The sequence below is a fragment of the Staurois parvus genome, unplaced genomic scaffold, assembly GCF_062004578.1.
Source record: "Staurois parvus isolate SC_StPar_1 unplaced genomic scaffold, SC_StPar_1.0 ptg001418l, whole genome shotgun sequence".
Classification (NCBI taxonomy): domain Eukaryota; kingdom Metazoa; phylum Chordata; class Amphibia; order Anura; family Ranidae; genus Staurois; species Staurois parvus.
In genome coordinates this window covers 641,983-654,773 of record NW_028319214.1, presented here as the reverse complement: position 1 = coordinate 654,773, position 12,791 = coordinate 641,983, and the positions used below count along the sequence as shown (strand labels likewise).

General features: G+C 42.0%; 1 protein-coding gene across 1 annotated transcript in view; it reads right to left on the bottom strand.

The window, feature by feature from the left end:
* The window catches only part of HIP1R (huntingtin interacting protein 1 related), a 145,516-nt gene that overhangs the window by 3,678 nt on the left and 129,047 nt on the right, over positions 1-12,791 (bottom strand). Inside the window, exons 26-28 of the mRNA XM_089661982.1 lie at positions 12,281-12,343; positions 9,158-9,258; positions 8,945-9,050 (exon numbers count right to left, since the gene is read on the bottom strand). Of these exons, the coding sequence (XP_089518108.1) occupies positions 8,945-9,050; positions 9,158-9,258; positions 12,281-12,343 (270 nt within the window). The remainder of the gene's footprint in view (positions 1-8,944; positions 9,051-9,157; positions 9,259-12,280; positions 12,344-12,791) is intronic.

Genomic DNA, 12,791 nt, shown 5'->3' with positions numbered 1-12,791 from the left:
CACAAATACTAAAACCAGCTTGTAAGTTATGACTGCAATACTAGAGAATTTTCACTTACCCGTAAAGTCTATATCTTGGAGTACAGTACAAGACACAGACCTGATATTCAAAGACCCTGGATGATAGGCTGGTACCTTCGGGTTGTTGGACACTGGAAAGCATTTGAGGACACCCCCCCTAAGCATACCCCTACAACCCTACTCCACTCCATGAGTCCTCCATTTTTATTTTTTTCTAACAAGTAATGCAGAGTAACACAAACACAGACAGGTGGCTGGCTTGTGTCCTGTACTATACTCCAAGATATGAAATTAAAAGGCAAGTCAAAATTGCTTTTATCTTACTTGTACAGTACAGGACACAAACTTGATATTCATAGTACCTTAAGGTGAATGGACACTGACAAAGCTTTAATAATATGCCTTCTGGGTATTCCCCTACAACCCTGCGCCATTCTGAAAGTTCCCAGTTTTTAAGCAAGCAATGCAGAGTAACACAGGAACAGAAGGGAGGGTGGCCAGTGTCCTATACTGTAGTCCAAGTTATGGAATTTACAGGTAAGTAGAAACAGAGGAATTTTGACTTACCAGGTATTAATAACGGAATCAGAGACCCCTCTGTCTTAAATCTCTATCTCACACCTGGGCTTTAACAGTCCTGCTGCTAAAACCAGAGACTGATAAGCAGAATGAAATGAAAGGTCCAGAGACAGCACATCTGGCCTGCTGGCATGAGGGTCCTCTGCTACAAGTCTGAGAATGTCTGTGTTCCAGGATCTTCTGGGCCACTTTCAGAGGAAGAAGGTCATTCTCCTTGCACCAATCTATTTTTTGAGCAGAGGTGGTATAGATTAGTCTGAGATTAGTCTAAACTAAGACCAGGGAACTATCAAGGCATCTCAACCTAATGCTAGATGATCCTTGATTCTGGCCACAAATAGAGGTAGTTTGGATGTAGACTTCCTAACCTTCAGATTAAAAAAAAAAAAAAAAAATCTCACATTTCTGACATAATAGATTGAAGATATCTGGGTGAAGGAACCAATTCTCTTTATCCAGGCAGTGGCTGTAGTTCGTTTTCCAGTTGTCCACTTTTGGGATGTGCACCACAGATATCACAGTACAGTGAGTTTCTGTCCATGAGATTATGTGGCTGACTTCCTTCAAGGTTAAATAACCTCTGGTGTCCCCTTGATGGCTGATGTATACCACAGCCACACTCATTGGATGTCCATGTAGAATCCAGTGTTGCAGAGCCATTTGTATTGCTCTGAGCTACAGGATGTTGATAGGAAGCTTGGCTTACAACAGTGAGCATGTTCCTGGACTGCAAGGAACTGGAACACTCCTCCCTAGCCTGAACGACTAGCATCTGTACTTATTAAAGCAGTAGTTAACAGAGCAAAAAAATATAAAAAAATAAAAACTGGTTCCCCTGCAGTTTAATGACAGAATCGTGACACTTGTGCATTCCATTCAGAACACAGTGTGCATGCGCTGGTGATGTCAATGGCTGCAATACATGTGAAGATCTCCTAAACGATGCACATTTAGGAGATATTCACTGTACCTACAGGTAAGTCTTATTGGCACACCTGTAGGTACAAGTTAAAAAGCAGAGAGTTTACTACCGCTTTAGGAAGATGAGGAAGAAAACACTTCTGGACAGGAGCATGGGTAGGTCTAGAAAATGAGTATACTTGTTCCAGGTAAACAAGATGTTGTGATGGAGAGGTCTTGAATGAAATTGTGTAAGTGGTACAGCCTTGAAGGAGGCAATGATCAGGCCTAGAACTCTCATGGACAATCCAATTGTAGGATGTTTCTTTGCTCTCAATCTTGGGCGTGGGCTTTGAGAGAAAGAATTTTCATTTCTAGAAAGAAAACGTTTGCTTGGTAAGTTTCCAGGGCCAAACCCAAGTATTCCATGCAAAGAGAAAACTGGAGAGAAAAATTTTGTAAACTGATCACTCAAAACAAAGGCCTGAGCAGCTGAATTGTCCTGTGGACATCTGCAGGCGGCTGTAGGGGAGATAAATCAGGGGTTCATCTAGATAACCTGTGACCAGAAAGTTATGAGAACAAGAAGAGGTGCTAGGACCTTTGTGAATACTTAAGGGCAGTCTGAAAAACTGGAAATGGCTGTCTACAACTGCAAAGCAAAGAAAGCACTGATTAGGTGAATAAATGGGAATATACAGATAAGCGTCTATGTCCAAGGATGCTAGGCATTCCCAATGTCTCATTAAGGTGAATACTGACCTAGCACATTTCATGTGAAATTTTTGAATTTGAAGGAACTTTAGGTTCAGAATACGAACAACATGCCCATTGGGGTTTAGTACCATGAACATGTTTGGATAGAATCCTTTGAACCTGTCTTGTGGGGATACTGGCACAACTATTCCCTGACCAAAACACCAATTCAGGGCATTATGCAATTCTGTTGCGGTTGATTTGTGTGAAGAAAGCAGTAAGGAGGTAGAGTCTTGAACTAACTTTTACCCTTTTTAAACCACTGATTGAACTCACAAGTTTGGGAAGTCTGTAACCCATAGAGAGGCCAACAAAAAGACTTCACCCCCCCCTCCCCACTATTAGGAGTGAGGGTGCCCCTTCATTAGGAAAAGGGCTTTGTGGGCCAAGTCTTACGCCAAAAGGATAGGCTGAACTTATGTTCGGAAGCTGAAGCCTGAACACAGTGGTTAGTGCACTGTGTTTTGAGGAGGTAGAGGCTCCTGAGGAGGAGGTTTTGAAATCTATTACTGTGAAAGTAAAAACTTCCCTCCTGTGACATCTGATGAATCAGTCAAGTGCCTAACCAAAAAAGAGGTTTGCCCTTTTTGCGGGCAGCTTCAGCTAACTAGGCTTTGACCACAAAATTCTGTACATGTGAATGGAGTTTAGAGCCATTTTAGAAATTTATCTCACAGCATGTCCTAGACCTAGGGCATCCTCACAAAAGAGCAGAGCAGAAGGTAATTGCTCCATTAAAGTGCCATCCTGGAATACAGGATCATTTTAGTTGTTTACTGCCCTTGCCTTAGCTGCAGTTTGACATACTGAAATTGCAGCAATAGCTGGTTGCAGGACTGGGCTTGCCAGTGTAAAAAGAGCCTTTAGAAATGTCAAACGTTCTATCTGTCGTATCTTTGAATGTAGAAGCATTTTCAATTGACACAATGAGATGTTTATGACTGAAAGGGCAGGGTCAACTACAGGAACAGACCAAAAATCTTTGCTGAACTCTATCCAGGGGAAAAAGTTCGCTAAAAAGTGGAGGAATGAAAATTTTCTGCCGTGATCCAATCATCATAGTTTGACAATTCTATTCGTGCATGAATGGGGAATGTCTTAACAGGCTTTGCAGGTCTCTTTGTACCCAAATGGGCAATAGATGGCTCAGAGCATTCTGCAGATCTGATTGTCCTTGAGTAGATTTTTGTTGGTTTGAAAGAAGAAAATGGTGAGGGGTTAGACTTTGAAACCACTCATTGAACCCACAGGTCTGAGACTGTCTGGAACCCAGAGAATGGCAAACTCTACCAGACAACCCCCCAGACTTAGGAGTGAGGGTGCACCTTTATTAGGAAGAGGACTTTGAGGTAGACATGGTGGAATTTGTATTCAAAGTCTGGCGCCAAAAGGAAGGCCTGAATTTTGGCATAGAAGTTGAAACCTGGGCACAGCACTGAGGTGTTCATTTTGAAAAGGTAGTAGCCCCCAAGGAGGGGGATTTTAGAACCCTCTGTTGTGAAAGGATCTTTCCTTCTGTGACATCTTTGAAGGAGGACATCTCATTGGCGAGGCACCTGACAAAGCCAACAAGGGGCATATGTGCAAGACGTCTTTTACAGGCAGCTTTAGCGGTATAGACTTTAAACCGCAAGATTCTGGCAATAGGAACAGAAATCAGAACCATTCCGGAGATTTGTGTAATGTTCTATGGCATAAACACAAAAGAGCAAAGCAGGGGGTAATGTTTGTGAGTGCTTTGCCAAAATAATGTTAGACAGGGGTGGGCAGCCTGCAGCTCTCCAGCTGTTGTGGAACTACATTTCCCATGATGCATTGCAAAGACCGGAAGTTACAAGCATGACTCTACAAGTCCCATGAGACATTGAAAAACTGACAGTTACAGCTATGACTTGCAGAGGCATGATGGAACTTGTAATCCTGCAACAGCTGGACAGTCGCAGGTTGCCCACCCCTGCCCAGTCCAATTTGCTGTGACTTGAAGAGCAAAAACTGCAGCAAAAGCTGGTGCCAAACTTTTGGTCAGCAGAATCTTTGAATAAGGAACATCTTCAATGGGTACAGCAGGATGTTTAAGACTGAAACGGCAAAATCGATTACCAGAACAATCCATTTTTTTGTAAACTTTTTCCACTGGTTGAGCTCAGCAATGATTCTAAGAAAGGTGAAACTTTTTTCAGGACTGACTCAATCATTATAAATTGTCCATTCTATCTGTTCGTGAATGAATAATGTCTTTTTAGACTTTGCAGGTCTCTTACTAGAGGAGAATCAAAAGCGAAAATGCCGAAGGTTTTGCACATAACAGAAGTGAGGAAATCAACATTGGCAGGCATGCTGCGCGAAGCTGACACATTAGGTGTATAGGAGCCTGAGTTTGAAAAATCTTCCACAGCTCCCTCTAATACTACCTAAGTGGAAAATGGTTCAAGTATGTCAGTGAAGGAGTATGCAGCAACATTGGTGTCGACCGTTCTGTAGCAAAGTTCTTGTAGCAAAGTCCCTTACAAAAAGCTTTAGGCAGAAGAGGCAGTAAACTTTGCAGCCTGTGGTGTGATGTTAACACCTAGTGATCAACCCGAGACTAAGCTCCTAATCATGGAATTTTAGCACCAAGTTTAACACTGTGTTGGTGGATTAGTTTCAACAGCATTCCCCGTTTCCCGTTAGTTTTAACGTATAAATGAATACTATTCAGGATACACAAAGCATACAGCAAGTAGCAGAGATATATGTGAATTTTACGGTATCCCTTAAATAATTCAATACAATAAGGCTATAAATAGCATAAAGATACACTTTCCCCCAAAAAGTGTAAAAAACTGAATATAAATATGCTAATACCAATATTCCCAAAAGTATATATCACACAAATGTATTAAAAAAAAAAAAAAAAAAAAGTCCAAAAATAGATAAGAAATAAGATTAAAATAAATATAATATAAAAAGGTCACTCTGTGCCAACTTCAATCCTCAATCTTCATATTCAGCCTTTCAATGGCTCACAAAGAAACCTCAACATAAAAAGAAAAATCACATAGTGCATTATCTTAAATAAAATATAAATGGAACAGATGTGATAAACGCAAACAACCCTGCGTGATCACAAATAGTGAAAAAAGTGAAAGTGTCAAAACAGTGGCAGTGAATCAATGGAGTGAAAAATATACATCCAAAAACAGCCTGTGAAACACTGTGTCCACATCTATGGTGTAAGGAGTGAGTACCCTTACCAAAAATATGTAAATAATATGCCTTTACACCTCCTGGCCAGGGTATTATCACAAATTCTGCTTCAACCAAAGGATCATCACAGCCTCATGGATCAGATCAAGATGTCATCCAGAGATGGCACCTTTCAAGTATAACCATCAATCTCCACCAATCCACCGATGCCCACCATATATAGAATAAATCATAGTGTAAACCCGCATAAACAATTTAAATACTTTATTGAATATGCTTACATCATGATTCCTCTTTAATCCCTTGCCTACAGGGCACTTATACCCCCTTCCTGCCCAGGCCAATTTCCAGCTCTCAGCGCTGTCACACTCTGAATGACAATTGCGCGGTCATGCAACACTGTACCCATATGAAATTGTTATTTTTTTTGTGACAGATAGAGCTTTATTTTGGTGGTATTTAATCACCTCTGGGTTTTTTATTTTTTCTTAAACCAAAAACCACTGAAAATTTTGAAAAAAAAAAAGTTTTTTCTTAGTTTTCGTTATAAAATTTTGTAAATAAGTGATTTTTCTCCTTCACTGATGTACGCTAATGAGGCTGTAGTGATGGGCACTGATAAGATGTACTGATGGACACTGATAGGTGGCACTGATGAGGAGGCACTGGTAGGTGGCACTGATGGGCATTGACAGGCAGCACTGATAGGCGGCACTGACTGGCACTGTTAGGTGGCACTGACTGGCACTGATAAGTGGCACTGACTGGCAGCACTGATAGGTGGCACTGATAGGCATTGATAGGTGGCACTGACTGGCACTGATGGGCGACACTGAAGGGCAGCTCAGATGGGCACTGATTTGTGGCATTGATGTGCACTGGTATGCACGGATATGTGGCACTGATGGGCACTGGCACGTGGCACTGTTCAGCTGGCACTGATGGACTCTGACAGGTGGCACTTCTGTGCCCTGATGATCAGTGTACATGTCCCCTCCGCGGAAAGCTGATTACCGGCTCTCCTCTCCTCACGAGCTGTCAGCATGACAGCTCGAGAGGAGAGAAATGCCGATAACCGGCATTTCCCTGTTTACATGTGATTGGACACAGCTGATCACATGACTGAGCCGAGATCTTCGGCTCTTTCCGTGATCGATGATCCCGTGTCCGGGGGACACAGAGCACCGCCGATCGCCACACTGCGCGCTCCCTGAGCCGCGCATGCGCGGTGAGAATGGCAGGACGTCATATGACGTCCTATCAGAACGAGAGAACCACCTTGCGCCCGTCATTGGACTATATGGCGGGCGGGAGGTGGTTAAAATAGCCTTTATCAAAATATCTAAACCTCTCAGAGTTCCCTGGTTCCTCCATGTGAACTTCTATAAGGTTTTTCCAGATTCTAAAATGGCCGCCGGATCACTTCCGGTTCCTCTATGTGTCTGACATCACTTCCCTTGACATGTTTCCTCACCTGACAATCATAAGGATTAGGCTCAATATGAAGATTGAGGATTGAAGTTGGCACAGAGTAACTTTTTATATTATATTTATTTTAATCTTATTTCTTATCTATTTTTGGACTTTTTTTTTTTAATACATTTGTGTGATATATACTTTTGGGAATACAAGTAGCAGAGATAGTACATCTCTTACTTGCTCTGAGGCTACAGCAACAGTTCAAAAAACAGGGTGACCTTGTCTTACTTGATCATGCCACTTGTTCCTATATAGGTGGGCAGAGTCTGAGTTCCATAGGGATGGACGGCAGCCCTGGAACTGTGCCAGGGCAAACGCCAAGGCTGGATGCAGGAGAAACATTACAGGCCAGGTGGGATCCAGGTATAGCTCCCAAGGTTTTACCGAAGTAAAGAGAAGAGGTCCATCACCTTAAGAAACTAGCAAAAATCAGAGGACTCATGGGGAGGGGCAGGGTGATAGGGGGATGCCCTGGGGATGAGTCCTCTAAAGCTTTGCTAGTGTCTATTCACTTGAAGATAGCAGTCCATAACCCAAAGTCTACGAATATAAAGCAAATGTCCTGTACTGTACGACTGACATAATGGGATTTTTGTACTTATTATAAAATCCATTTCTTGAAGTTCATTGAGGGACACAGATATTCAGATAATCTGGTTATATTGCTTCCTACAGGAGGATTGCAAGCCTCCTATAGTATAACTCCTCCTACCCAGCATGCATCAATTTTTTGGTAAAGCAGTACTAAAGTCATGAACAAAAACCAGAGGGGCAGGTCCTGTGTCCCCCAATCGACTCCATGAATATGGCTTTTAGGGTAAGTGCAAAAATTATATTTTATTTTATAAACTGAGACATAGGAATTCAGATACCATTATCCAAAAGCAGTCCTACTAAGGGGTAGGCAACAGAGCAAAAAATAAATAACAAAAAACACTTACAGGCCTTACTAGAAGGATTAGGGACCACCTAGAGCCCAGGTCTGGGTAACAAAGACCAGCCGATTCAATATGGAAAGGCTTGGGATCTAACAACCCTAACACCTTAAGGTTAAGGGGATAAAACTTTGTGAGTAAAAGGTCATCTAGAGAGGCAACCAGCCTCGCTAAACATGGTACACCAGAGAAGGTATTAGTACAACCCAATAGCCCACAAGGGTGTAAAGAGATCCCTGAAACCACAAGAGAACTCAAAGGGTTCAATCCCATGAAGTCAACATGACAGAAGGAAAATGGTGCAAGGAAGCCACAAATATAGGCAAGAATGAGAATAAGACCTCAGCCCCAGACTGGTGAGGTGGGGACCACCATTATATACAGAGGAAAAAAAAATGGAAAAAACACCCTCTCTGACCTGGAAATCTTGCTACAGTTAACTTTTAACCAGTATACTCAGGTTTCGAAAATGCCACAGTACAGAGCCAGGCGGGATAAAAAGCCGACTAATGGCTGCTACATGGAGATAAGAATTAATGTAGCGAGAAATCTTGATTACAGTCAATGAAAGAAGAGTAAGTGAACTAGGAAATGCTGACAAAAACACTGGACAGACCTTTCTCAGCACAGCTAGAGTAAATATGTAGATACTCTAATGACATTAACAAAAAAAATGAGGCATGCTGGGTAGAGAAGGGGATTATACTCAGTAGGACTGCTTTTGAACAACCCAACAGTATCTGAATTCCTGTGTTTCAATGTATAAGAGAAAATGGGAGTTTTGCATTTACCCTAAAATCCTTATTCTTGGGAGTCCATTGAGGGGCACATGTTCTGCCCCTCTGTGAGTTTTGTTGATGCCTTTAGTATTGCTTTACAAAAAAACGGAAACATGCTGGGTAGAGGTGGTGTTATACTGTGGGCTGGCTTACAATTTTTCTATTTGCCATTGTTCAATCCTCATGTAGGCAGCAGCACAACCCGATGGTATCTGAATCCCTGTTTCCCTCAGTGGACAAGAAAGAAAAGATGGCAATAAGATGATGCAGTGTGTCTGCTGATTTCAGAATCAGTAGGCTAAATATTACCTTGGATGCAGCCACCAGCTGTGCTGTACTGGCAGCAATTTCGTGGGATCCAACAATAAGTTCTTCATATTTGCCTTTGTGAAGAACAACATTGTCTGCGGATTCCCTAAAATGACAAATATATATTAGATAGTGAATTGTCACTTAACCCTGTGTATCCCCCATAGCATTCAAACACAGAAATGAAGTGTTAATAATGTCACAGAATATTACACTAGCTGGGTAGCTCCCCATCCCACAGCCTTTGATGCAGATATTAATCCTTCCGTCCAGCGCGAGTTCTTCGCATAAAACTCTTGTGTTGTTGCTGCTCCCTGGTTAGTGGATATGAAAATGACAGTAAGCACTGGGAACCAAAGTCAGTGATCTTTCAATTTTTTCACAATTCTGTGCACATATAGTAATTCATCAATACTAAACAAAATCTAAAACATATATAGAATTAGTTTCAAAACAACAATGCCCTCTACAAATCACAGTTTTAGATAGTAGACATAATGTAATCCCTCACACCGCAACTACAATGTAATATGTATGCACTCCATGGCTTTATTCTAGTTACACACTGTATGCATTAGATATATTTATTCATCACTATTTTGAAAATTACTTTAGGTGAAAATTAAGATGGCAGAATGTTATAATAATGCATAAAGCCAGACAGCCCACTGACCAAGTGGTTAACACTCTTGCCTTGCAACACTGGGTCTGAATGTTAGGTAGGAAAGTACACTATATTGCCAAAAGAATTGGGACGCCTGCCTTTACACGCACATAAACTTTAATGGCATCTCAGTCTTCGTCTGTAGGGTTCAATATGGAGTTGGCCCACCCTTTGCAGCTATAACAGCTTCAACTCTTCTGGGAAGGCTGTCCACAAGGTTTAGGAGGGTGTCTATGGGAATGTTTGACTATTCTTCCAGAAGCACATTTGTGAGGTCAGGCATTGATGTCGGACGAGAAGGCCTAGCTCACAGTCTCTGCTCTAATTCATCACAAAGGTGTTCTATCAGGGTGAGGTCAGGACTCTGTGCAGGCCAGTCAAGTTTATGGACCTTGCTTTGTGCACTGGTGCGCAGTCATGTTGGAACAGGAAGGGGCCATCCCCAAACTGTTCCCACAAAGCTGGGAGCATGAAATTGTCCAAAATGTCTTGGTATGCTGATGCCTTAAGAGTTCTCTTCAATGGAACAAATGGGCCAAGCCCAACCTCTGAAAAACAACATTACACCATAATCCCAACTCCACCAAAGTTTACACAATGCAGTCAGGCAAGTACCATTCTTCTGGCAACCCCCAAACCCATGTCCAGCAGATTGCCAGACAGAGAAGCATGATTCGTCACTCCAGAGATCATGTCTCTACTGCTCTAGAGTCCAGTGGTGGCGTGCTTTACATCACTGCATCCGACGCTTTGCATTGCACTTGGTGACATAAGGCTTGGATGCAACTGCTTGGCCTTTGAAACTCATTCCATGAAGCTCTCTGCTCACTGTTGTTGTGCTAATTTGAAGGCCACACCAAGTTAAGTTTGGAGGTCTTTAGCTATTGACTCTCAAACAGCTGACGACATCTGCGCACTGAGCTCTTCAGCATGCGCTGAACCCGTTCTATCATTTTACATAACCTACCACTTCGTGGCTGAGTTGCTGTTGCTCCCAGCTGCTTCCACTTTGTTATAATACCACTAACGGTTGACAGTGGAATGTTTAATAGCAAGGAAATGTCATGGATGGACTTATTGCACAGGTGGCTACCTATCACGGTACCACGCTTGAATTCACTGAGCTCCTGAGAGTGACCCATTCTTTCACAAATGTTTGTAGAAGCAGTCTGCATGCCTAGGTGCTTGATACACCTGTGGCCATGGAGGTGATTGGAACACCTAAATCCAATGATTTGGAGGGATGTCCCAATACTTTTGGCAATATAGTGTATGTGTACTGAGTTTGAGGTGTAGTTGGCCTTTAACCCCTTCATGACAGAATATAAAAGAAATCTTAACGCCCAAACCCAGTTTTGCAACTGTGGCATTTCTTACTAAAACTGTACATATCATTGTGACTACATAAAAAAAAGTATGGACTTTAAACAAAACAAAAAAAAAAAAAAGATTTATACTCACCAAGGTGGAAGCAGCATCGTTCCAATGCTGCATCTGCTCCCTGCTGGCTCTGCAGTGAGAACAGAAAGCTCAAACACAGCTGATCACTCAGTTCTCCGCTCTGAGCAGAGAGCTGTGACTGTCAGTCTCTGGCTCTCTGCTCTGCCCCTTCAGTACTGGAACACTGGGCTGTGGAGGGGGTGAGAACAGCTGTCTCAGGCCCTTTGCAGATCGCTGAGAGGCTGAGCCAGGTGCCGGTCCAGGCTTCCGGGTGGATCCCGACCATATGGTTGGGATCTTTTCAGAGCCTGGACTGGATGAGTGACATCAGCCAACAGCAGACTGTCACTCCTGTGACAGAAATGTTACAGGAGTGCAGAACGAACTGCACAGTTGTGACCTACAGGAGAAGTATAGCCAAGCTTCTATTATTTTTATTACCAAAAGGAAAGAAGGGTCTTGCTTTTTTGGCAAGTGTCTTTCTTTCCATTAACATGATCCATCAAAAAAAAAAAAAAAAGTCAGGAGTAGAATTTATTTTCCGATTTTCATGGCAATCCCACATATACAGTATATATGCATTATTTATTGTTCGTGCCCATAGCAGGGACCAGGCACAATAGTGCTCATTGTGCTTTTTTTTTTCCTACCAACACTGGCAGAGACACTGGAGCTTACACAAACACGAAATAGAAACCCTTTTTTTTTTATTTCTCCAATTCTACCCAAAACATATTGACGTTTCCAACAGACAAAATAGTTAGAACAGGGCTTGATCTGTGTTATTATCTTTTTTTAGGTTTCTTCCGTTTTACCACAGAATTCTTTGGATTACTAATTACTTCTCCTAGATTGTAAGCTCCAAGGAGCAGGGCCCTCCTTTCCCTCTTGTATTTAACTGTATTGTTGTTGTATTGTCTCCCGTTATATTGTAAAATGCTGAGCAAACTGTTGGCGCTATATAAATCCTGTATAATAATAATACTAATGACTACTAATCACTGTAATAGTCAAGCACACAATCAGGAGCTGACTTTCCAAGCTCCTGACCAAAAGTATGAGACCCAGAGCTGACTTCATATTGAGACACACTGTGGAGCACAAACACAGGTGTGCATGTATGAAGTGCCATGAAGGAAGGCCCACTTTTGTGACTCTGCATATATGTGCGACATCAGGGCCAAAGGGTTAACATGCCTGCACTATATAAAACACAGTAAAATTAAACATACCCTTCCACTCTCCACAATCTCCTTTTGCAGATTGGTAGAGGTGATCACCAGCTGTCGAATGGCCTGTAACAGAAAGAAGCCAATATCTCCATTTATACAGAATTTTAATGCAATAACATTTTAACATACCCTGCTAATATGGGTGATGACAGTTCTGAGGCTTTTCTACAGTGACACCTAAGGGTGTATTTGTAAAGAAATAGTGACATTCATGCTGCATGTATATTTGTTCTGTGCAAAAGCAGGCAAAATTGAATGATACAAGGCTCTTTTCACTCCACATCTGATGCTCTTCATTCATATGAATCAGAAGAATGCCACATCATGGCCAATAGATGAAGTCAATGATCACAGTAAATAGGTATTTCCTAAAATCACATTTCCCTGATTTGCATTATTATGAATAAAGAACATCTTATTTCTACAGAGAACAGCCTGGTTTTGCCAGCATTTGCACATAACAATTGTACATGCAGTTTCACAGGACGAGCGGCTCTGCTTTCTTTTTAGT